General features: G+C 54.1%; 10 protein-coding genes across 10 annotated transcripts; 3 read left to right on the top strand and 7 right to left on the bottom strand.

The window, feature by feature from the left end:
* Positions 1-115: 115 nt before the first annotated feature.
* On the bottom strand, positions 116-829 carry M409DRAFT_19041 (uncharacterized protein; the record flags this gene model as incomplete). The annotated part of the gene is made up of 1 exon (XM_033804758.1): positions 116-829. The coding sequence occupies one exon, from the start codon at positions 827-829 to the stop codon at positions 116-118; it is 714 nt and encodes a 237-aa protein (XP_033671957.1).
* Positions 830-1,226: 397 nt separating this feature from the next.
* M409DRAFT_51293 (uncharacterized protein) lies at positions 1,227-1,913 on the bottom strand (the record flags this gene model as incomplete). The annotated part of the gene is made up of 1 exon (XM_033811762.1): positions 1,227-1,913. One exon carries the CDS (start codon positions 1,911-1,913, stop codon positions 1,227-1,229), a length of 687 nt encoding a protein of 228 aa, XP_033671956.1.
* An 813-nt stretch (positions 1,914-2,726) lies between these two features.
* Positions 2,727-4,880, bottom strand: M409DRAFT_51292 (uncharacterized protein; the record flags this gene model as incomplete). Its single annotated transcript, XM_033811761.1, has 2 exons — positions 2,727-3,783; positions 3,847-4,880. 2 exons carry the CDS (start codon positions 4,878-4,880, stop codon positions 2,727-2,729), a joined length of 2,091 nt encoding a protein of 696 aa, XP_033671955.1.
* A 1,054-nt stretch (positions 4,881-5,934) lies between these two features.
* On the bottom strand, positions 5,935-11,130 carry M409DRAFT_19038 (uncharacterized protein; the record flags this gene model as incomplete). The annotated part of the gene is made up of 1 exon (XM_033804757.1): positions 5,935-11,130. The coding sequence occupies one exon, from the start codon at positions 11,128-11,130 to the stop codon at positions 5,935-5,937; it is 5,196 nt and encodes a 1,731-aa protein (XP_033671954.1).
* A 983-nt stretch (positions 11,131-12,113) lies between these two features.
* M409DRAFT_19037 (uncharacterized protein) lies at positions 12,114-12,903 on the bottom strand (the record flags this gene model as incomplete). The annotated part of the gene is made up of 8 exons (XM_033804756.1): positions 12,114-12,162; positions 12,222-12,359; positions 12,410-12,430; positions 12,485-12,527; positions 12,578-12,658; positions 12,711-12,717; positions 12,785-12,805; positions 12,853-12,903. 8 exons carry the CDS (start codon positions 12,901-12,903, stop codon positions 12,114-12,116), a joined length of 411 nt encoding a protein of 136 aa, XP_033671953.1.
* A 171-nt stretch (positions 12,904-13,074) lies between these two features.
* Positions 13,075-14,762, top strand: M409DRAFT_19036 (uncharacterized protein; the record flags this gene model as incomplete). Its single annotated transcript, XM_033804755.1, has 3 exons — positions 13,075-13,338; positions 13,398-13,469; positions 13,518-14,762. The coding sequence occupies 3 exons, from the start codon at positions 13,075-13,077 to the stop codon at positions 14,760-14,762; spliced, it is 1,581 nt and encodes a 526-aa protein (XP_033671952.1).
* A 384-nt stretch (positions 14,763-15,146) lies between these two features.
* Positions 15,147-16,553, bottom strand: M409DRAFT_19035 (uncharacterized protein; the record flags this gene model as incomplete). Its single annotated transcript, XM_033804754.1, has 2 exons — positions 15,147-15,377; positions 15,450-16,553. The coding sequence occupies 2 exons, from the start codon at positions 16,551-16,553 to the stop codon at positions 15,147-15,149; spliced, it is 1,335 nt and encodes a 444-aa protein (XP_033671951.1).
* An 812-nt stretch (positions 16,554-17,365) lies between these two features.
* On the top strand, positions 17,366-18,130 carry M409DRAFT_19034 (uncharacterized protein; the record flags this gene model as incomplete). The annotated part of the gene is made up of 2 exons (XM_033804753.1): positions 17,366-17,949; positions 18,025-18,130. The coding sequence occupies 2 exons, from the start codon at positions 17,366-17,368 to the stop codon at positions 18,128-18,130; spliced, it is 690 nt and encodes a 229-aa protein (XP_033671950.1).
* A 576-nt stretch (positions 18,131-18,706) lies between these two features.
* Positions 18,707-19,141, top strand: M409DRAFT_51286 (uncharacterized protein; the record flags this gene model as incomplete). The annotated part of the gene is made up of 1 exon (XM_033811760.1): positions 18,707-19,141. The coding sequence occupies one exon, from the start codon at positions 18,707-18,709 to the stop codon at positions 19,139-19,141; it is 435 nt and encodes a 144-aa protein (XP_033671949.1).
* An 864-nt stretch (positions 19,142-20,005) lies between these two features.
* M409DRAFT_64034 (GMC oxidoreductase) lies at positions 20,006-24,282 on the bottom strand (the record flags this gene model as incomplete). The annotated part of the gene is made up of 8 exons (XM_033815889.1): positions 20,006-21,301; positions 21,352-21,978; positions 22,682-22,691; positions 22,928-23,048; positions 23,100-23,550; positions 23,602-23,669; positions 23,720-24,098; positions 24,160-24,282. 8 exons carry the CDS (start codon positions 24,280-24,282, stop codon positions 20,006-20,008), a joined length of 3,075 nt encoding a protein of 1,024 aa, XP_033671948.1.
* Between the last annotated feature and the right edge of the window lie 82 nt (positions 24,283-24,364).

Here is a 24,364-nt window from a genome sequence, read left to right as displayed (position 1 = left end):
GACGAAGTCGAAGTCCAGGAACACGTGCACGCCCAGTCCACCAATGAGCCACAGTCCAATCAGCGGCTGCCAAAGTGGTCAAGTGAGTCCTGCCAAGAGTCGACGCTGACCTCGCTCAATCTTCTGGCTGGACTGCAACGACTCTTCCTTTTCCCTCACCCACCCCCATATCCTCATTTTGCTGCGACTGGCCTTGGCGGATCTCGAGACCGGAGTCAGCAAGCACAGAGTCGTAGCCAGACGATGGCAGACGCGCCATCGCTGGCGATCTGGACGGACTCGCGACGGTACGAGGAGTGTGACTTGAGCCCGCAGCCTTGGGTCTGGCCTTGACGACAGGTCGTGCTGGTGGCATGGGGGTGCCCGCATCTGGTGTCTGGCAAAAGATGGCCTGCGAAGTCGTCGCCTGCGGCCTCGTCGCCATCAGCTCCATCGCTGCCTGCTGTGCGCGCTTCTCCCTCTTCGCTTTGCCGACCTTGGAGAACACTCCCAAAATCTCGTCCTTCACCATTCCCCGTATGCCCTTCGTCTTGAACGGTATGGGGCGGATGAGCGTTTCTCCACGCCGCTCGGCGGCTTCTTCCAGGAATTTCCAGGCCTGATCTCTACCCTCCTCGGTGTAGTCGAACCGGATTTCGTTGCCCTCGTCGTCGTACAGCTTGAAGGACTCGATATCAAGCTTCTTGCCGCCGACTCTTGGGATCATGCCGTTGATTTGGAAAGTCGAAAGTGGAATCTTGCCATGACGGGCGAGATATCCCTTCTCGTGGTACTCTCGCTCGTCGCGGCGCTCTTCAAGCCAGTCCATGAAGGTGACTGCCGGGATCATGATTGCGGTGTGATTGTGTTGATTGTGTGTTGAGACTTGCTGATGTTCTGATATACCAGAGGTATACGAAAGGAGGTAACGCGAGTTCTTCTTACTTTCGTGGAGGTGCGAAGGTGGTGTCTGTCTTGGGATCTGAAATCATTAAGAGAAATGCGACTTATATTCTCTGATTTTCGAGGTGGGTCGTAAATTTTTGAAATCCAGTTTGGGCGACTCTACCAAGGCATACATTTATGATGACCTCCGCGCACGATATGAGAGGCTAAACTCGCTTACCTGCTACAGTGACAGCGTCACCACTTCGACGGGATTCAGAAGCGGGATATCGCTCGTCGCCTCTCGAGCGAGTCATCTGTCGTCCTAGCCATGAAGCGCTCGAGTCTTTTCACTCAACGAACTAAGACGGCCCTCTCTGCTCCCCTCTAAATTCGATCCTGCTGGCCAGCTCCCTCAAACTCCTCAAATGAGATCGAAAGCCCAACCATGTCGAAGCGCGCGAAGACTGTGAAGAAGACGAAACCCCCTCTCTCGTCTGAGCACTAAAACCAGCGAACCGGCCCTCTGGATCCTCCTCGACATCGGCCTCCAAACCGGCACCAGTCATCTCCACCTCATCCCCATCACCACGTGCAGACGTCCTCTCCCCCATCCTTTCCTCCCACGGCGGCCCCGGCAGCATGCCCTCATACACCACCCTCCCCACCGGCGGCTCATCCCCAAACTGCTCCTCCTTCGCCACACACTCCCCCGTCACAACATGATACAGCCTCGCATCCCTCCCCAAACACAACGCCCGGTCCAAAAAAGGATTATACTCCTTCCTCCTCCGCGTGCGCCGTCTTTCGTGCCAGAACTCCGAGTTGAGCTCTTGCTCGCAGGCCTCCGAACAGGTCCGCGCAACGAGCGGGAGGTAGACCGTGCGTGCGTGTTGGGAATCTGGACAGGGCGTTGGGTTGGGACAGCGTTGCAGGCCGAAGTAGACGTCGTTGTGGGGGGAGTTGACGGGGCGGGACGGCGTGCAGGTGGATGGGCGGGAGGGGGCGTCGTGGCAGAGGTCGTAGAGGGCGAGGATTTTGCGGCACATTGTCGACAGAGAATTGTTCTTTTCTTTACCGATGGGATCGGGGGTTCGATTGATTCTGTGGAATGTAAGAGTCTAGACCAAAAAGATCTTTCGTCTTTAACGACGAGAGGAATTGTAATCCACAAGCTTGCATGCTCTAAGCAGTAAATAAACAAGCAAATAGATGAATAGGATAAGTAAGGCACCCATTCGCCTCAAAAATGTCGTTGTAAGGACATCTTCGTCCATTCGTTCCAAAGACGAGAATCTTATCAAACGGCGAATGGATCGATCAGACAAGCATGAGCTGGTTGCGAAAAACCACCACCGCAACCTACAACTACCATTCTCGATCGATCGATCGACGCCAATGCGCCAACGACCACAACCTCAACATGCCCCTCACCTCGCATAGCACGATTCATGAATCCAGCCTTCTTCGAACGAACCAACAAAATCACACGGAGATCTGTTAAGCTTATCTTTGTTCCGGTAAGTAGGCAAAAGGTTAGGTTGGGGTATAGGTATAGATAGGCGACTTGAAAAGTTAGTGTTCGGCGACTGTTTTTTTTTTCTCTAGCTTCTGGAGCATAAATAAGCTATGGGGTGCGAGTGTGTGAGTCCCCGAACGACTTATTGACTGCAAGGTCGCCGATACGGAGAGAGTCGGGAAGGAGAAGAGAATATGCACACGGGTAGGTGGTTGTCTTCTCTTGTGTTTCTCTCCGTTCTTCTCCTTCTTCTCTGACAAATTAGAGCTGTCGATACATCATTACATGCGTCTTCAACATAGCAATATCCAACATTCCCAGCCCATGTCTACTCCCCCCTTCTCTACACAACCGTAACATCCACCGTCCTAACATCCCTCCTCACCTGCCCACCCTCCTTGAAACACTCCCCATCCATCACCCCATGCAGATAACAATCCCCCACAAACACATACTTCGTCTGCTCGTTCAAATCCCTTTCCCCTCCTTCTTCTCGCTTTTTCGCCCGCAACACATAAGGCTGAAACCCCCCAATCACCGCCACGACCAAATCCCCAATCCGCACGCCGGGGACTCGCTGGCCGGGCATCGTGCCGGCGATGGCTTGGTTTAGCGCGGCGGCGGCCCGGGGGTCTTTCTGCGCGAGGAAGGACTGGAAGGCGGACATCATGCCTTGCCCGAGGGGGTCGCCTAGGACGGAGTCGAAGTTGGGGACGGGGGTGGCGTTGGGTGCTTGGGAGCCTTCGGGAGGAGTTTCGATAGTCGTCATGCCGTAGCGGCCGCTTTCGCAGGTGAAAAAGCGGCGGCCGAGCGTGTTGGTTTGGAGGAGGGAGTCGAAGTCCTGGCTTTGGCCTGGGATACCTGCGAGGTTCTGGATTTCGGGCTTCGCGCGCGCCTCCGCGATGCGTTCGGGGGACATTGACATGAGCTGTTCCATTGTGCAGCCTAGGACTTGGAGGATGCGTTCTTCGGCGAGGAGGCTTTGGAAACTGCGAATGACATCCTCTGAGGGGGCGGAGGACGTCCGCATTGTATCGCCGAATCCAGCTATATTCAGGATCAGCGTACGGGCGTATTTATCCATGCATTGTTCAGGAGTTGCGGCTTCGCGGGACGGTGCGAGTTTCTGGAACTCTTCCAGGCAGAGCCGGCGGTAGTTGGTTTCGGTGAAGATTTGGGAGACAGAGGAGATGCGGTCCAGAGGATGGGCTTGGAGGTGGAGGCCGTCTTCGTCGTCGACGTAGATTCTCTTGTTCTTGAGGGGATCGGCCCAGGAGCGGAGGCCGTTGTCGGGGGATATCAATGCGCTTCCTGTGTTGATATTTGGGCTGCTCCAGTCTATCGCCCATGATGGCAGGCCAGCCAATTTGCGGCCGCAGGGAGGTCGCTCGTACCACCACCTGAAATTTAGAAATTAGCCAAACTCTTTCATCTTCCTTGATTCATTTCTTCAAAACACTTACATCATCAAATCCTGTCGGTCCTCCAGAATATACCTCGAAGCCCGTTTAAACACCTCCACCTCACTCGCCTCATAATCCACCTCGGGCAGAGCAGGCCTCTTAGAATCCTTTTCCGTCCGCAGACAAGGCGTCGAGATCGGAATGACCGAAAACACAACCTCCCGCGGATCCCGATACGACGTCCCACGGGCGTCCTTGATCATAGGCAAGAGCTCCAAGCTCTCCCCATCACGTTTCCGACGAGTCGCTGTCTGCAGGCCCATGATGCGCTCCAAGGATTTCAGCAGCTTCGGATCGGGGGTCAGTCCCAGGGATGGCATGAGCATTGCGAAGGCTGTGGATGCTGATGCGAAGTCCGGCCACGATACTGACTTGTCGCCGACAGCGACCATGGGCTTCTTCGACAAGATGATCTCGGGGATCGATTGCGGAGTCTCGAAGTATGTCGTACAGAACAACCTCTGCACGGCCTCCCACAAAGCCTTATTCGTCGGCTGGAACCGCTCATGTCGAGCACCAATATACGCCTGAGCATCCCGCATCTGCTGAAACGTAGCTCGCGAGTGGACCTCGGGGTAGTTCGCGTGAAGTCGCGCCTGCGACCATTCGTTCGCGAGAGTCTGAATCATGTCGAGAGCAGCTTCGCGTTGGGCATTGCCGGAACTGAGCCATGCCGTCGTCTTGTCCGCGTGCTCGAAGACGGTCTTCATCTCGCGGGCTTGCGTACTTCGCTCCTCGACGTTGCTGCCAATCAAGAGATCCGCCCAGACGGTGCGAGTGCTGTCGAATTTTCGAAAGGCTTTCAGCGCCGAGGCGAGAGGTTTCGAGATTTTGAAGGGCTCCCCGTCGACTTCAACGTCCACAGTATCGAAGTCCTTGGACCTGTCGTAGGAAATACAGTCATAGCTCGCATCGCGAGGATTAATATCGACAATCTTCACCTTAACAACGTCATCCCCACGTCCCGGTTCAAGCGTCGCCAGCCTGACGGTGTTCTTCTGAAAAAGCTGCGAGAAAGGGTTCTTGTCGGCCATATTGGTGATCTTTGTGCGTCCGATGGAATTCCAGGAAGTCTGAGTGCAGAAAGCCGTAACCCGTGAGCTCGTTCGCGAAAAGAGCGGCATTGGTTTCTTAGTAGATATGCATTAGAGCCAGCAACCCGCAATACGCGTCGAAGGATTCGGGTACGGGTGATGCCTGGTTCACTGCCTGGATGGGGCGGCGCTTGTCGAGGCAGAAACAAGCACAAACAGCGAAACGAGAGCAGATGATTGAAGGCGATACACCCTTCGTTTAGGGAGGTTTCAATACGTCCCAAGCCATCAACAAGTCCGTCGATTTTCTTCGCGGCGTGGCAAAGGATTATCCGAGAAGTAAGGGGCTTTCGACCTAATTGGCACATGCGGCGTTCTGTGGCGTGCGGGTTGAAAGGATTTTTGTTGCACGCGAGTTTCCGTGAAACATGGCAAACTGTGCCACTATCTCTGCTACTGCGGTCCATCTCGACAACGGACCTCAGCTGGTAGAGGATAGCATTAAGATATAAGAGGGAAGAATGATCACGAAGAATCCCGGGACGTTACTGGCTTGCCCCACAACGAAATCTGCCTGAGGCATGAATTCTGCCTCCGCAAAAGCCATTGCAAACCCGTATCGTACGCCGCTCATCTCCCTTTTCTCGGCCACAAATAGATGAACCGAGTAACAAACCTGATGTACAGTACGCGCATTAGATGGACAAATATATATATGTCTCCATTGTCATTTTTATTTACAATCATACCCACATCCCCTCCTCGTCTCCTCCTTTCTACACTCAAAAATCCCACAGCGCAACCACCGTATGAACATGAACGCTCGACGCCAAAACCACCCACCCATCCATCCACACGCAAAACGAGGCTTTTGCAACCCCATCAAAACATAAACTACCGAAGCGTACACGAAGCAGAAAACCATCCGGGAACAAACGCCATGCAACCGCTAAAAAGAGAAGAAATGCTTCGCAACGCAAGCAACGCTGACTACTAGCCTCCCGTACTATACTTCACTTTCCTCTTTAAAGCTCGCGTGAGCTTCGCATCCTTTTTAAGCAGAATCATCGACAAGTTTCCTGGCGTCATGAGCCTTCTTCGCATCCTTTTCCAGGGTCTCGAAGTCCGCCCCGGTCTGCTCACACATGCCGCGGAAAATCCCGCCTTGCGTAGAGATCAGGTCGAAAGGATCACCGTACTCGATGACGGCGCCGTGGTCCAAGACGAGGACTTTGTCGTAGTCGATGATGGTTTGCAGGCGGTGGGCGATGGTGATGGTGGTGTTTTTGATTTCGCGGATGGTTTCTTGGATTTTGGAGTCGGTGGCATAGTCGATCGAGGCGGTGGCTTCGTCCATGAGGAGGACTTTGGGGTTCTTGAGCATGGCTCGGGCGAGGCAGAGGAGCTGGCGTTGACCTTGGGAGAGGTTGGTGCCTGATTCGGCGACTGGAGAGTTTAGGTTGCGGAAAATGTTCTTGTTCTCCAAGGTCGTTCCTGTCGGGCTGGTAGGGCTTGTCGAGGCTGCATCGACCTTTGCGGTTAGGGCCTGCCTGCTCAATGGAATGACCGGAGACGACCGGCGGGCCTGATTGACGGGAGTTTCAGGCCTGGAAGGAGCCGCGGAGTTGGTTGCTGAGGGTGCACCGATGAGCTGGACTTTTCGCAGGGCTGTGAAGATCTCCTCATCGGTAAAGAGACCGAACGGGTCGAGGTTGTTGCGGACAGTACCGGTGAACAGGGTCGGGTCTTGTGGAACCATGACAATGTTCTCGCGAAGGTCTTGCAAGCCGATCAAGCCAATATCGACGTCGTCGATGAGGATCTTGCCAGTCTCAGCTTCCAGAGCGCGGAACAAGGCGAGAGCGAGAGAACTCTTTCCAGCACCAGTCCTGCCGACAACACCGACTTTCTCTCCCGGTGAGATCCTGAAGGTGATGTGCTTGAGCACAAGGTCGAAGTCGCTTCGATATCTCGTGCTGTAGTCGATGAACTCCACAGAACCTTTGCTAGGCCAGTTGGCCTCGGGTCGATTCTCTGGCACAATAGGTGCAGCTTCCTGCTCCACATCCAAATACTCCTTGACACGCTCGACGGCGTTCATGTTCTGCTCGTTGTTGGCGTATAGGCGCACAAACCACAAGACATTTTCTGTGAACGTCACAGCATAAGTCATTGCCAGACCAGCGGCACCAGCATCCACAGTCCCCACACTAAGGATGACGAAGACACCAGTGAAGAATGACACCAGTGCTCCGACGACATCGACACGCAGCGCCAGCCACCTGTTGGCTGCCCATAGGTAGATGAACGGCCGAGAGTAGGTGTTGACACGATGCAAATTCTCACGAATGAAGCGTCGCTCGTCGCCGTAGGCACGGATGGTCGTCATTCCAGAAAGAGTCTCTCCAAATTGCTGGTAGAGCGGACTCCGCTGAACCGATTCGAGTCGCTTGAGATCTCGGCTGGAGCTGATGTAGATTCTACCAATGATGAAGTAGAGGATGGTGATGAAGACGCCCGCAATCAAGAAAGCTGGTGTGATGACCGAGATGAGGACGACGATTGTCAAGATCGAGAAGAGACAGTGGACGACGCCGACCGCTACCGGCGAGATCTCCTGGTCGACAGCTTCGATATCCTTTGAGAAACGGTTCATGATCTGCCCGAGCGGAGTGGCATCGAAGAAGCGGAACTTGGCATGAGTGACACGCTCCATCAATTGGCGATGAATGCGCTTCGATGCGGATAGCGAGCCTGCAAAGAGGACGCACTCGCGAAGGAAGGTGACGAGCATGTAGCCAAAGCCGAGGATCGCGTACACTCCCAGGTAGTATCCGGCGTTGACATCCGAGTTGAGAACCTTGAACGAGCCCAGATCTTGTAGCTGCTGAGTCCAGAGTCCACCCCATACACATGAGCCAGCTCGAAGGCAATTCGACGAGCTGCTGATACCGCCGCGGATATGTGTAATGGGGGATGATAATGTTCCGTTAGCAGTGGCCATATACTCGGTCTGGGTGTATGCGTTGGCCCACTGTCGTATCCAGACGTTGGTAGCGACTTGGGAAAGTTGCTGCAGAGCGAAGCAGAGCGCGGCAATGATCCAGTACACGGCACCGCCCATATGTCTGAGGTACATAGTGATGATCGAGAGCTTGACGGCACCAGTGGCTTTCTCTTCAGTGTAGGCGGTATTGCTCTCGTCGACTGGATTGTTCATGCCTGGGATGTCCTTTGAGATGACCTTCGACAACGCTTCACTGTTCGCTCTTTGGCTCACATCGGTGTCTCGACGGTGCAAATATCCGTTGGCGTGACCGTTGGGAGGCTGCTCCTTCATTGGTGTTTCTCCATCACGGCCAATGTCAGATGGAACTCTTGATGGCAGCACCGAAGTGGATCGAGAAGTTGGTCTCGACTCAAACTTTGAGACATCCTCTGCAAGTTTGCCGGAATGGATCACCTCTGAAGCGTTGCCTTGAGCTATCACTCTGCCGTTGTCGAGCACGACTGCAAACTCTGCTCGTGGAAGACAGAGCGCAGCGTTGTGGGTGACGAGAATGCACGTACGGTTGTACATGAGGGGGCCCATAAGTGCCTTGTCGAAGATCCACTTGGAGGTGTGAGAGTCGACAGCACTGAGAACGTCGTCCAGCAGGATATGACGTGCATCGCAGTACAAAGCTCTGGCCAGACTGATACGTTGCTTCTGTCCTCCTGAAAGAGTGACGCCCTTCTCGCCAACCAAGGTCTGATCGCCAGCATCCAGAATCTCCAGGTCTCGCTGTAGGGAGCAAGCAACAATCACGTTCTTATACCTCTTTGCATCCCATTTGCTGGCGAAGACAATGTTCTCTTTGATGGTGCCGTTCACAAGCCACGCTTGCTGGGCGCAATAGGCGACGCTCTCAGTAAGGCCAGTCGTGGGATCTCGCCTGACCTCTTCTCTGCTGCGGCCGCCGGGAAGATAGACCGACCCTCCTAGCAACGACATTTCACCGAGCAATGCCATGAGTAGGGACGTCTTGCCACTTCCGGTTGGACCGATAATGACATTCAATTGCCCGACCTTGAAGTACATGTCAAGATCAATCATCTTGAAGTCATCGGCATCTTTGCCACCCCAGCTAAAAGTAGCATCGTCGAAACCAATCAGCGGTTCACCATTCTCGTCAAACTGATCGTTCTGAAGTTGATGGTACTTGTCGGTCTCTGGTTCGTTGAGGTACTCCTCCACACGATCAACAGACACCTTTGACTCCTGAACGTGGGCAACCATGTCGGCAAGCTGGTCCAGGGGAATTCTCAGCAAACTAAACAGGGAAAGAGCTGTAAATGCAATCGAGGGCACGAGATCCTTCTTTTCGACGAGCGTGTAGACGAGGAAAGTCAGAAACGTAATCAGCACCGGGGCGCCAGACCAGATGGTAGCCGCAATGGCCCAGATGATGTATCGGTATCGGAGGTGCTTGAGCTCAACAACACGCTTCTCGTCGACAGTCGCCAGGAAACGTTGCTCCCAGGCAAAGTACTTGATGATGCGGACGTTCGTCAAGACTTCGTTCGTTGTGTGGATTCTCGAATCCGTCGCGGCCAAGATTCGCTTCTGCACAGTCGAGAACTGCTTCGCGATGTACATGTTCACGGGCAGTAAGAGAGCCATCATTCCAATGCCAACAATACTACTGTTGCCGAGGAAGAGGTAGAGCAGGAGAATGGCGAGAACGAATTGAACAGGTGTCTCAGCCCATAGGAAGTGTAGGTAGGCGCTGATTTCGGAGACCTTGAAGGAATCGACAGCCATCAGGTTGATGATTGCACCAGAAGTGACTTGCGAATCGTCCACGTCGGCGACAGCCTTGGATGCGTCGGGCGCGCCATTCTCGTTCGTCTTCTTCTTCTTCGTCTTGCCGAACGTAAGTACCTTTTTGATGAATCCTGGCTTTGGCTCATCATCATCGTCCTTCTTCGGCTCCTCGCCAAGAACCTTATCTGCTGCTGCTGCCGCTCGTCGACGCAGGGCCTTTGCATAGATCTCGCCGATGATGATCGCACGCAGTCTGATACAGACTTTTCGTCCGATCCAAAGCGCTTGGCCACTGGACAATGCGTTGATAACACCAGAAACGAAAAGCAGAATGACATATAGCCATGCCGCATTCTTTGGTGTGGACTCTGGATCTTCAATGTACCCCAGAATGACCTTGAGAAGAAGAGTCGGCACGAAAGTGACTGCACCAGAAATGGCAGCCCAGCCTGCTTGAACTAGCAGCGGACCTCTGAAGTATCTGAGCAGATGCCAAGCTAGGATATGGGTCTTCTTGAGCTGTCGATAATCGGCCAGCACCGCAGCAGCTTTGTCTTTGGGTATCAGATTCCAGACATCCTTCATGTCCACAGCCTTCCTGTAGCCATTCCAAACGATTGGATCCACCCAAGCAAATGTTGCGAGGGAGAAGAGACTGGCGAGCGGCTCTCTCGATGGTTCGATCGAGTCCTCATACTCCAGCTCCACCGCCTTGTTGCCTTTCCGCGAGGTCAAGGCGATGATCGTCAGAAGCGTAGTGAGGGCGAAGTGGGTGCTCATCAGTGCCTCTGAGAGCTTCGAGCGGGGATGGATGATTTCCGAACGGAACAGCATGACCACGCATAGCCATTCGAAACAGTAGAGCAACGCGGTGTGGTACCACAGCTTCGGGAACGACCACTTCGACAGGCTCGAAAAGAGTAGTCGCAGCGATGCCAGAATCGCAATGTATGCCCAGACAACAACACTCGCAATCGCCCCAGCTTGTCCTTTGGATCCCCATGCTTGCGACACCAGCGCGGCCACCTGTATCCCCAGTTCGGCCAACACAGCTAGCTCTTCAACGATGATGATTGCCACCTCGCCTCTTGGTCGATCGACGGTCAAGACCGATGCTTCTGTTGCCCGGCTCTTGGTCATTTCCAATGCCAGGTTTTGGTTCCGCTGCATCTCATCTTCACTGTCATCTTCCTCACTGTCACTGTCTTCTCCGGCCACCGCGCCATTGCCCTGCACACCGTTCCACACATGCTGCTTCAGGACGTCGTACCCGTTCCGCGAATGATTCGATCGTCTGACGGCGACTCGTAACAGTTGGTAGACCAGGAACAGCGCCGACAGAGCGCATGCTATGAGCGGGAGCAGAGCCTGGAGATAGTCATGTTGAAAGCACCGGGAGAAGTCGTCTGATTCCCAGATGGCGCCTTTGCAATGCGCGAACATGACCAAGGTGCCGTGTGTCTCGCCGTCGGCCAATCGCGTGTGTCGTCCAATCCCGATGGTGTCAGTTCATCGGACCATTCTGGTGAAGAGGGCAGTCGGCAGAGGAGAGAGGAAAAGCGTCGAGGTCGCAGGTGATGAGGGCGGATGCTTGACAAACTGGCGTAACGCGAGTCGTCCACACAGGTCGTCGAGACGGGTAACCAGGGAGGCGTGTGGTGCGTGTATGCAGTGGCGGGCAAAGAAGAAGAAGTTTGGGGCAGGTGCGATCTTTGCCCAAACGGTCATGACCTCACCAAGAATCGCTCCCACGTCGGCTCAAGCTGCTCGCCCTGGCCTGACACCTTGACACTCTACTCGATTGTTGAGGCGGATGCTCGCACTCGTAATCAGAAAATTGCGTGTGCTAATATCACAGCGACCGGCATCAACCGCGTTGTTTGGGCGACGGGTTCATGGGAGCTACTAATTATCTCTTGCAGGCTATCGCCGCACGCACGCTCGCATGGCACTTATCGCGCCGGCACTGTACCCGATGCAGAGATGCGGTCTGGGAGAGGGAGGTGACTCAACACCCATGTCACCTCAACGGCAGCTGTCTCTCATCACCTGCATGCATCGAGGCGCTGCCGTAGACGGGGATGCAGAGCAGAAGAGCACCACAAGCTACGCCCAATGCACTCTCCGCATTCGCACGTGAAATTGTGTGACCGCAGCTCGCATACCTTGCTTTGCTTTGCCATGGAGCTTGCTGCCGGTCACCGACCTTCCTTTACTGGCAATTGAACGGCTTGCTGGTTGCATTTGTATCGATTTACAAGACTCTTCATGATTGTTTTTCATTGTACGAGTGAGTCAACGGTACTTCTCCCCGCCCAAACGCCACGCCCGTTATCGGCTACCCGCGGTTTTTGGAAGACTTTGATGATCCTGAGGAAAACCGTTTCTTCACCCAAGATCGCTCATTCTCCGTTCCACATGTCGCTTCACCGGGGCGCTGCAATCGGTGTCCATGGCTGGTACTTGTTCTTGGTCCTGCAGAAACAGAGTCAGATGAATGCCAAACACAGGTCAAGACAAGCGAGGAGACTTACGTGCTGAACGTTTTGAAAGCACTCCTTGATGCGGACATCACAGGAACGTGTTTTTCTGGCTCCCACGCTCGTATCGAACGCTGCAAGAGCTTGTCTTCTGCCGGTGACTTGTCGACCATGTATGACATCCAGGCGTGCCTGACGCGATTAGTGCGTGTCTCTACTTGCCTCTATTGTGCAAGACATACCAGCCTGGCTCTATTTGTGACCTGGCGAAGCATGTTAGCCATCTCTCCCCATACCACTCGGCCTGTTATCCTTACGGGTCGAATTCATGGTCCTTGTAGTCTACCCAACGTGTCCGCACTGTATAGCCATTCAGCGCCAAATTCACCATCTTCCCACAAGAGACGTACGTGGCAATTCCTCCTCCAAGTTCTCAAAGTACTTGTTACCGTAGCGGTCAATGCCCACGAGGGTGCCTCGCTTGGTGTCGCCTGTCCTGCTCAGTATCTCTCCGACATCTCCCATGCTAGCTCTTTCATATACCGATATACTGCGCGTCAAGTCAGTCGTCCGTTCTGCGTTCAGGTAGCTCGTTTCGAGGTCGGGGGAGATCGTACATGCAGTTGGTGGCCGTACTCCTGTTCGCTGTTAGCCATGCTCTGCAACCGCTGTCTGGCCTCCCTACCTTCAAGCCGATGCTCCGCAGATTGCGGAGAGTCCGCATAATGGTCGACATGGCTGCTGATCAGGTCTCCCGACTCAATGGCAGACCGAAGTCGACGTGTTGCTGACCTGCGAATGGCGATGCGCGGATTCGACGATTGGCCCAAGCGCGCGCACGGTCCATCGATACCGACTTCACTCCTTTCTATCAAACACTTTTCTTGGTAGACGACATGCATCCTCGATGATCACACGACGAGCCCAAACCTGCTTGAGGCTATCGAAACAAACAATACGTACTCCTAGATCTCGATACAATGGGGCAATCCAGAAGCGATTTGCCAGCACCGCATCGGCGCCTGCAGCGACGCCTGCAAGCGCAACTTCATCGGCGTCCCAACTGGCCGTAATCACCAACGAACTGGACAAGCTCAGTCCACGATTCAGGGTTCCTGCAGATTCAATACAGATCTTGCGGTCTCCGTCAGAATTTTATGAGACCTTGAAGGTACGAAGGAGATGCGAAGTCGCAAGTACCGCTGGACAAGGCTAATAGAGGTAAAGTAGACGAAGATCCAAAACGCCGATAGACGAATCTTTCTTTCAACTCTATATATTGGCAAGAGCGAACATGAGCTTGTAAGTTGGTGGCGCCTATCACTATACACAACCTGCTGACACTCCCAGATTGACACTATTCGTGCTGCACTCAAAGCGAATCCGGATTTGAAAGTGTCCTTACTGACAGACTACTTACGAGGCACACGAGAGGAGCCAGAAGCATCATGTGCCAGCCTGCTCGCCTCCTTGGTGCGGGACTTCGGCTCGGATAGGGTGGAGGTATGCCTATATCACACCCCAAACCTGGTTGGCACCAAGAAAGCGATTCTACCCAAGCGCATTAACGAAGGATGGGGCTTGCAACACATGAAATTGTATGGCATCGATGACGAGATCATCATGTCAGGGGCCAACCTTTCCAATGACTACTTCACCAACCGGCAAGACCGATATCATGTCTTCAAGTCCAAGGAGATTACCGATTACTTTGGCAAACTCTACCGCACGGTCTGCGATTTGAGTTATCGCGTATTACCGTCCGAACGACAACAAAGCGGATTTGAAACCGATTGGCCCTCAGGAAACATCCAGCCAGCACCACTATCTGACCCCAAAGCATATATCGAATCTGCAACGAAAGCCTTGCAACCTTTCACGCAACCACCGACTGCGAATGCGATGACGGACTCCGACACTTACGTCTACCCACTGGTGCAGCTAACACCGCTCCTCAAACCAGACACCTCCACGGAGCTGCCAGCATTGACCGGCATCCTCGCCAAGCTCGGCACCCCAGAGCTTGCAGGCTCCAAGTGGACATTCACAGCCGGCTACTTCAACATGACCCCCGAAGTCCGCGAACTCCTCCTCCGCTCCAACCCCGCCTCCGCAGCCGTCGTCGCAGCATCACCCTGGGCCAACGGCTTCTACGGAAGCAAAGGCATCAGCGGCATGCTCCCCGCAGCATACACCCTCCTCTCCCGCCGCTTCCTAGATGCCGTCTCCCAACGCAACGTAAGCGACCGCATCTCCATCAAAGAATGGCGCCGCGGCACCGTCAACACCCCAGGAGGCTGGACCTACCATGCCAAAGGCATCTGGATCACCCTACCCGGCGACGCACACCCTAGCATCAGCCTGGTCGGAAGCTCCAACTATACCAAGCGCAGCTATTCCTTGGATCTGGAAGCCAACACGTTGATTGTGACCCGCAACGCGGATTTGCAGAAGAGGCTGGGCGAGGAGGAGACGTGGCTGCAGGAGTATGCGACGCCCATGACTCGGGACGACTATGCCAAGACGGAACGGAGAGTGGGATTGCATGTGCGGATTGCGATGTGGATCGTCACGCTGGTGGGCGGGGCGCTTTGAGATGTGATGATGAGTGAGAGTGAGGTTATCCTTGTAACAATTCCAGTAAGCTGGGTTGAAGAAAGAAAAGAGTTTCATTCGAATTGCTGTGAATCCAGGAATTCGCTCCTTCGACAATTCGACATCGCATCTGAGTCCGAAACTCTCATTCCAAAACTCAGGCGGAAGCATGGACCAGGTTTTCTGGGATCGGCTTTCTCCAAGATGTGCATATCACTGCAAACTTCTTCCCTGGAGGAAACCTCTCACCGCAGAAGTTTCTTCCAAAGTCAATGCCAACGCCAATACCTATGTGGTCCCGTACTCCGCTCTACGAGAAGCCTCATCTCATCATCCCTATCTCCTCCCCCCTCACCATCCCCCCTGCCAAAGTCGCGGTCCATTTCAAGAACCTCCTCGATTCGGCCCCGGCGTCATCATCATCGGCGCCGTCGGAGCTCGCGTCTGGGACTGCGGCTGCGTCTGAGGCTGCACGAGATTGCTGAAGACAGACTCCGTACGTGCTTGCCCCAGCGCAGAACCCCCATACGCCCCTCCGCGAGTCGGCGGACGGGTGGGGTCGCGCAAGTTGAGCTCGTTGATTTGAGCTTGGAGGATTTTGTTCGCTTCGTGGAGCTGGAAACACACGAAATGTTAGTAAGTTGAAAGGGCATTTGGAAAGGGGGGCTTCTGTGGATGGACACTTACGTCCTTAATAGCCGCCTGATTATCCCCCGCAAACTTCGCCAACGTCGCATTCATATGCTCGTTCTGATCCCTCTGTTCCTTGCGGATTTTCTCGCGTTCGGTCATGAAGGTGCCGCAGATCTGGTGGAGCTGCGCGGTGGTGGATTGGTGGGCTGCGATGGCGGTTTGGAGGTCGAGGATGAGGCGGTGGAGGTCGTCTTGCGTTATGATGGATTGGGGGATTGTGGTTGTCGGTTGTGGTTGTGGGTGGACAGAGCGAGGGCGGTGGGTTGATGGGGTTGCGTGGCGAGAGAGTGGTGTTGGGTTGAAGTTGAAGGTACGGGCGGCGGCGCCGTGGTGTTGGCTGCGGGCTTGGGCGCCCATCATGCCTCCTGACTGGTGGTGACGGTGACTGGAAGAGGAGGAGTTCTGGAACGAGGACCTGTGGCTGCGAGAAGCCGCCGTTAGAGTCGTGAATGCGCCGGCCTCCGTGCGACGATAGCCTCCACGCTCATCGTAAGATCGCCGCTCACCCAAGTCGTTGCCTCGCTCGACTCGCTGGCGCTTCGATGGAGTCTCGTCCATGCTCATGTCCTCGTCACCAACCTCATACCGGCTATCGCGGCGCTTGCTTCTCTGGTGACTTGGAGTGCCATAGTCTGGACGGACCGGAGCACGCTCGTTGTCCATGGTGTCGATGTCGATGTTAACGAGCTGGAACGAGCTTTGAGAGTCGCGATATGATGGAGGGTCTGGGAGGGCAGTTGGGTCTCGAAAGCCGCCGTTGCTACGGTGACCACGTCCATTGCGGTCGAAGTGGTTGTTACCATGATCACGTCCTTCGATGCTGTTCATGATGCTGCTCGGATGCTCTTGTTTGATTGACTCTTGACGCATTTGCTTGTGCTTACGAGAGTCCTGACCCACGCTTGGGTTGTTGTTCAAGGAACCGGTCCACAACTCTTGCGGTGCTGATCCCGGGTTACGGAACTGCTGGAGTCTGTTGGCGACGGCCTGTTCGTTGGAAGTGAAGCTGTTGGCGGGCAACTGAAAGGTAGGGCTTCGAGTGAGGTCCATGTCGTGTTGATCAGACGTGAGATCTACAACCTCCATGTTTCCGTCCATCTTGGTTAGAGAGAGGCTGATCTGTATCGAGGGTTGGTGTTCGTTGTGGAAGGAGGAGAGGAGAAGTTGCAAGAGAAGAAACGTCGAGAGTTATTTAATAGATGCCGCCTCATGAGGTTCAAGTGAAGTGCTGTCAGGGGCAGCCGTCACTGGCTGGCGCCTTAGTGAAGTGAAGTGAGCTCAGCATGTGAATGCGAAAGTCACTAGCGGCTCTCAAGACATGTGAGGCTGGTTGTTCTTACTGTCCCTTAGAAGAGTCTACAGCAGGATTGCTGGTCCGTTGAACGCAAATTTGAAGGAGGCAGACGCCGTAGTGCATAGAAACGGCTTCCGCATGGCCATGTCACTCTCAAATGTCAGATGTCTTTCTAGTCCATGTTTTCAGCTGAATTGAACTTTGCTCGTGACACCCACTGCACACTCCCAAAATCACCACATCCACTTCGAACCGAGCAATGTGTGTGTGGCCATTTGCGGACGTATTGCTCGAAGATCCACCATCACCGCCGCCGCGCAGAAGAAATACGAGGCACAGGTATAGCGAGAGGAGGGCAAAGACGGTTGAAGAAAGAACTGCGATTCATCAGGAGCCGGTGGTGAGTTTGCTCTCTCTTCTTTTTCTTTCGCACACTTCCTCCACCGCGACTCCCCATCTTGGACTTCCTTCCCTCCGTGGTCCCTTCACTTCGAGCCCATCACGTCACATGCACCGGCGAAGCGGCGACTCTTTTAAACCGCCTCAACCCACCTCATCTGAGTCACGCGACATCAACACCACCACCATTCCGTCTCCAATCAAATATCGACCTGCAATGGCTGGCGACGAGGACTACGAACACTGGCCAGACGGCAGCATCCGCTTCACACAACCAGCAGTCGCACCACCCGCACCCACCAACAACCTCCCACCTCCACCAGAAGCTCCAAAATACTCACCAGCCCTTCCACCTCACTTCCTGCAGCAACCCCAACCAGTCTACTACGCCCACCCTCCCTCGGCCATGACTTACCCGCAACCACAGTACTACTCTCACCCACCTCAGAATTACTACCCGGCTCAGTACCCACAGCCAGCGTACTACTCGTACAGCGCTCCAGCTCCTGCTCCTGCTCCTGCTCCTGCTCCACCGGCTCCAGCTCCAGCCCCAGCGCCTGCCATGGCTGCGCCTCCAGCAAATTACCACGTCTACCACCCAGCTAGCACGGAACCAAAGGCTGTGCCTGATGCTCCTCAGGCCAACATCTGGCTCGGTCGCACCAAAGAGCAGGTCGAGGAAGACAACATGAAGATTGCGAAGAAGCAGGGCGCGTACGACAAGCGCAAGATGGCGCCGGTCGACGTCAAGGATGATCAATTCTTTTGGGTTATCGAGCTTGATGGAAAGCCAACTCTTCGGTGAGTTTGGGACAGTCTTCTGTTCATCTTGACGACATTCCAAATGTACGATCGGTTGCTAATTTTTATCCACAGCGAGTGGCGCTTCATCAAGACGATCAAGGGCGACTGGAAGGAGGATCCTCGCTACCCGGACGCCTACTACTTCGTCCGCGAGGAAGAGAAGAAGGACAAGAAGTAGCACTTTTGTCGACATACTCGGACTTGGATACTGATGCGATGAACTGCGATTGGAAACGAGAGGAAAGAGGCCACGTGGGCCATACGACTTGCGATGAAGGATGAGACAATGATGATGATTGCATTTGGATTTGTGGCTGCCTAGACGGCTGAGCTCAAGGTGAAGATAAAAAGTGTCTTGTTGATACTTCATCAATGGGGATGATGTTTGTTTGTCTGATGTTGTTCCCTTGAAGTGACGTCTTCTCCTTTCTTACGGCATTCTGTTCACTCAATCGAGTCATATTCTGATATCGCTCGCCGTATTGCTGCTTGACGTCACCTTCACATTGGCCTCGATTCGACAGACTTCAGTCCAATGCCTTTCGACACGAACCTACGCAACACCTGCCTCTTCCTTGCAATTTTCATCCTCGCCTTCTTCCCAAACGCCTTCCAACTCCTCCTCAAACCTCTCCTCCTCCCCTTCGAACTCCTCGGATCCGACTTCACACCTCAAAAACCCTTCCTCCCAACCTGCAACTGCTGCCCACCATCCAGCTGCACCCAACAACAACCACCACCATCACAGCCCAGCATGTCTTGGTTCCAGAAACAATTCACCCTCCCCTCCCGCTCCCGCGGCTCCTACCTCATAACCGACCACATCCTCTCGGAACTCCCCGAACTCCGCACCTACAAAGTCGGCATCCTGCACCTCTTCGTCCAACACACCTCCTGCGCCCTCAGCCTAAACGAAAACTGGGACGAGGACGTCCGCACCGACATGTCCGACGCCTTGGACAGGATTGCGCCAGAAGACAAGAAGGGGAATCTGTACAGGCATAGCTGCGAGGGCCCGGACGACATGCCGGCGCATGTGAAGAGTGCGCTGGTAGGCGCGAGCGTGACAGTGCCGATCAAGGATGGGAAGTTGGCGACGGGGACGTGGCAGGGGATTTGGTATCTGGAGTTCAGGGCTAGTAAGCATACGAGGAGGGTGGTGGCTACGATTCAGGGGGAGAAGGCTTGACTTGGGGGGCGGAGTGGGAGTTTGGGGGAGAGGTTGTGATGATTGTGAGGGTTATGAGGATGCATTAGCGGTGGTGTTGGAGGGGAGGGTTTGGGAATGGACGAAGAGACGAGAGGAATGAATTTCATTTCTATACGCATGAATCACGACTCCAGCTCTGTCGCCCATCACTCCAGTCCGCCGAACGACTCGCTGACTTCCGTTCAATCAACTCTTCCGGTAAAAGCGAGACGATGCCGAAGCTGATGTTCCAGCGCTTGCCCACCAGAGCGGCGCCAACTACGACGCCGATCACGATGTCGGCGATGGCGCCGCCGCCGAGACTGCTGCCAGAAGTGCCTTTGGTTGGTGATCGTACCGGCACCGTTACTCTGGATCCAGGATAGAAGTGGTTCACACGCAAACAGGTCATGAAGGCTTTGGTCTCGATGGTGGATACTCGCTCGCGATTCGCGATTGGAAGGAAGATCTAGAGCTCGTCTGCGGACCTCCTTCCTAAGCTGATCGTTTGGACATGTATCTCACAGTCATGTACGTGAAGATGGCCTGGTTCAATGCATCGTAGTGCGAGTCGTTTGCGGGAGTGAACGTCTGCTGGATCCCCTACCACGCATGCCAATATCTACTGCCTGGCTGGATGGATGTCGTTTCTGCTGAGCAAACTCCCGAATGTTGATCTCTGAGCGAACTTCCCACCGACGTGAGCCAAGGAAAGCGCCTATGTAATTTGGCAATGGTGTTTTAGACTATGAGAAAGCTGGTCGGCGCTGATTAAAAATGTAGTTCTTCTTGCTATTGTATGAAGCTATGAAGATAGAGAGATGCTAGATCTGGGCACGCCATCGCCTGTCGAACATGTCGTAATTATGATCCATTGATAATAACATCCGCAGCCTTCTCACTAACCATGTAAATTGGCAGCGCAATATAGTACCCCGGAATCTTAGGAAAGACAGACGCATCGACGACTCGCAAACCCTCCACGCCGCGCACTCTGAAGTTTGAGTCCAGCACAGCCATCGGGTCGTCGTCCGCGCCAATCTTGCAGGTACACGAAGCATGGTGGCCCCAAGCTTCGTCTTTGATGAACTGCTTTAGGTCGTCGCCGGTGACATTCGCCCCGGGCCAGGTCTCGGTGAAAGCGCCATCGAGGGGAATCATTTTCTGGTAGGCTTCGCGGGCGAATTCCATGGCTTCGTAGACGGCTTGGAGGTCTTTCTCATCGGCATCGTCGGTGGTGACGCCGGTGTCGAAGTAGTTGAAGTCGATTTGGGGGACGTCTTGTGGGTTTGTGGAGCGGAGCTTGACGGTGCCGGCGTTATTACGCGCGTGTGCCTTGAGGATGATCCACGTCCAGTGCTGTGCGTCTTGGAGCCCGATTTTGGCGAAGTTCGGGTAGTAGCCTGGGAAGTTTGCGGGTGCGCCTGAGATGAAAAGATCTGGGTCGTCGGACTCGGATGCGGAGGAAGACTTCTTCGTAATGGCGATGGCGATGCCGTTGGTTGCGTACACGCCTCTCGACTCCTTGGTGTCGTTGTCCTGCCAGGTCTGGAGACATGGATCGGGCGAGGTGTAGCCGAACGTGCAGTCTTTGGTGATGACGAACTCTCCTGGGTTCTTGCCGACTACGCCGGTTTCGTATCTGTCCTGCAAGTTCTCGCCAACGCCAGGGAGGTCTTTCACGACGTCAATACCGAAGCTCTTCAACTCCTCTTGTGGCCCGACACCACTAAGCTTCAGAAGCTGTGGAGTGCTGAACGCTCCCGTCGAAAGGATGACCTCCTTGCCCACAGCAACATAGCCGGTAGATCCACTGGCAGCATCATAGCGCGGGTCAGCAGCGTAGAGGCTGTTGCCCTGGAGGTACTCGACACCCACGGCTTTCGGAGTCGCTCCGCTTTGGTCGAATCGAACTTTCGTGACAAGAGTGTTCAACTGGACGTCGAGATGGTACTTCCGCGAACCGTCAGCGTTGACTGCATTAGCGGTATCAAGGATGAAGTCGCGCGGACCGCTTCGTCGTGAAGCTGTGTTGTTGACTGCGATGGGCACTTGGTAGAGGTCTTGGGTCTGGTCTCGAGTAGCAGCAGCAGAGTTGATGTCATCTGTCAGAATGTGTGCGAGGCCAGTGACCGTCGTGATGAGGCTGGTGATGATACCCTGCAGCAAGTCAGTCACTGATCAGACATTCTCAAAGTCCGATCACTCACCTTGCCCATAGCAGTTGCCGCCGACAAAATCAGCGTCAGGAGCTTCTGATCTTCAACAACCAGGGTCAGAGAAGTCAAGCTAGTCTGGAGCCATCCATCAAATCCATGGCCCTCTGTTCCCTCAAGAGCGTATTCATTCCGCTCAAGCTTCTCAAAGTACGTCCTCATATTATCCGGCGCCCAAGAATCATCTCCAGTAATAGTCTGAAGATTCGTCCAATCGCTCTCATGCGGGTAGACCGTGATCATAGCATTGTGAGCAGCGCAGCCGCCCAGCGTTCCAGCTCTAGGATACAGAATACCAAGCGGTTCAGCGCCATTCGGTGGATTCTTGCCGGTATACAGCTCGCCATCGGTCTGGTTGTACACCATCTTGGAGTCCCGTTCCTGTCGGGTGAGGTTTGAATAATGGTTGACGAAGTAGTCCCATCTCTGCGGCTCGTATTCGACAGACTGCAATTGCATTGCTGGCACCATCTGTGCGATAGCATCGCCCTGGTCGTCTCCAGCGTCAATCAAGAGGACCTTGAAACCTGCGATGGCCAGACGGGATGCCAAAGGTCCGCCACCCGGTCCTGATCCCACGACCACGTAGTCATATTCTGTCGTTGAGTTGATGTCTCGACGCTGTTGGTGGTCATGTAAACGAGCGTGGCTGATGGAAGAAGCAGTAACGAGCGACAGGAGTGACGTCCACGTCAACCACCCAGAAAACAACATCTTGAAAAAGACACCAGCAACCTCAATTCATCGAATGTTCCTCTAGAGACACAATTCTCAACTTGAAGTTGAAGTCTTGGAAAGGCCTCACTTCGGTCTCGCTCACACCGTCCCCTTTCGAACAAAGCTTGTATACGTCCATCCATGAATGGCATTGATCACCACCGCCATGTTCTCGTGTAAGCGAAATGCATAGCTGCATTGGAGAGCAGACTAGTTTCAGCAGAATCCTCGGTAGTGGGATTAGCTGGCATGGGGTCGTGGAGCCGTGGTCAGGATCCCATCCTTGCGTGAAAAAATCCAGGGGTATGTAGCGTGGCACTAGCAAGGCTGTCGTGTGAACGGATCCGGGATGGAACACGTCGAGCACGCGGATAGCAGCCAAGAGATTCTTCTTGATTTCTTGTCTCCGTGCATTGGGAGCGATGGTGTCGATCGTCATTTATGCATATTGTTGTAGCTCGATGACGAATTCCTTCGGGTAAAGAGTATCTAATAGCTACTAGCCGATTATCTTGTTGCTATCCAGCAAGACCTGTCCGGAGCGCCTGTCCCCCGAAGCCGGTTGTTGAGAGTCTGGGAAATGCAATCGCTGTATCATAGTGCTCACATTGGTGAGACTGGGCGTAAATATGAATGATGATCCTGTGTGTGGATCGTACTGCCTCCTGCTGTCTGTGGTGCTGCGGCTGAACGTATTGTGTTGCCGTCCATGTCAACGAGAGGAATGAAGTTCTCCTCGTCGCTACTTCGAGGTCGTACTTGCACTTGTGGCTCGAATTTACCAATGCCACTGTTCACGGCCGTTGGTCCAGATAGTCCTGTGTTGTTTCCTGTCTGCTTGGACTCCTCGTACGTCGATCCCATGAGCCTGGGGAGAAAGCGTCGGATGATGTTGCGTATGGAAGGCATGCAAGCGCAGACAACGGCTGCATGAAGCTCTACTGTCGACCAGTATCCCACGGCGGTGTAATGCCCTGAGCAGTATTAGAATCGCACGTCCAGTAGATACAAGACCGTGTACTTACACGTCAAGTTGGAAGCATCTCCAAACTCAATCAGCACCTGCAGTCTCAAAATACTGACAACCGTCACAAATCCACCAACGCCGAACATGAGCATGACCAGAAAATTCTTCCGCTTATTCAGTTGCATTTTCCAAAGCATCGGCATCGGAAGACCGAGCACAATGATGTCCAGGATAACATTGAACGCCGCTGATGCCCATCCCTGCGCATTGATATTGTTGCAGCGACCCGTGGTCTCGCCATGCCAGTGAGTCCATGCGAAAGAGATGGGCCAGCATTGGAAGACGGAGACCAGAACAAATGCCATGCCGTAACATACGTTCAATCCAATGACGAAATACACGATCCAGCGGAATCGTTGCGAGTCGAAGATGCGCAGGTAGGTCAAGCACATGGAGATTTTGATGGCCGGGAGTGCGGTCAGGTAGAGATCTTCGTCGGCGTAGTAGACCTGTCACAAGGTCAGAAAATATGAAAGTATGTATCTGTCGTTGCGGCCTACCTTCAGGATTGCTGTGATGTTCTCGAATGGAAGTGTCCAAATGTCTTTCCCCAGTCCAAGATTGGCCACTTGTCTCGAGTTAGCGAGGAAAAAGAGACCGTGAATGGATAAAACTTACAATCGACTGACAGAATGCTCAACGGAACCACCAAGGCCATAGCGAAGGTCATTACCGCATCGTCCCACCACAGCTGAGTGCTGAACGTGAGACGACTGCACCCTTTACATGACATCTTCGACGACATTCGTAGTATGTAGGCAATGAGAGCAATGACCAAGCCAATGACGCCGCTGTAGGAGACCGCCTTCGTCCTGTCGCGGACTGGGCGTTGGCAAAGTGTGTCCGTAGTGTTCTGTGTTGTGAGCTGGTTCTTTATACTGCAGCTTTGCAAAACGCAGGCCTGGACCTCCGCCGTGATGGTGGCATTGCTGCAACTGCATGCTATGTCTGTCGACGAGCACGGGCTCGCCGCGATTGCAGTTTGAAGGCAACTGAGCTGCAATACGGGTTTCTGTCAGCACTCCTTCGGCTCGCTATCGTATCTCATGCAAACATACTCCACATGCGGGCATCGACGCAAGTAGTTGCAGTGCCGCTGCCTGTTGCTGCTCCTCAGCCGTACCTGCAGCTGTTGCCAGAGCGGCAAAGAGGGTCAACGAGACCCATTGTAAGACCCTCATGTCCATTCATTGACCCGAGCAGCTGGAAGATGGGAGACGCGTAGAAGTTGCGTGGGAGCTGATCAGGTCAAGAAGAGGAAAA

The sequence above is a fragment of the Zasmidium cellare genome (genome assembly GCF_010093935.1).
Source record: "Zasmidium cellare ATCC 36951 unplaced genomic scaffold M409scaffold_6, whole genome shotgun sequence".
NCBI classification, from domain to species: Eukaryota; Fungi; Ascomycota; class Dothideomycetes; order Mycosphaerellales; family Mycosphaerellaceae; genus Zasmidium; species Zasmidium cellare.
Note: the sequence above shows the minus strand (reverse complement) of the source record. Positions and strands in the feature narration are given on the sequence as shown.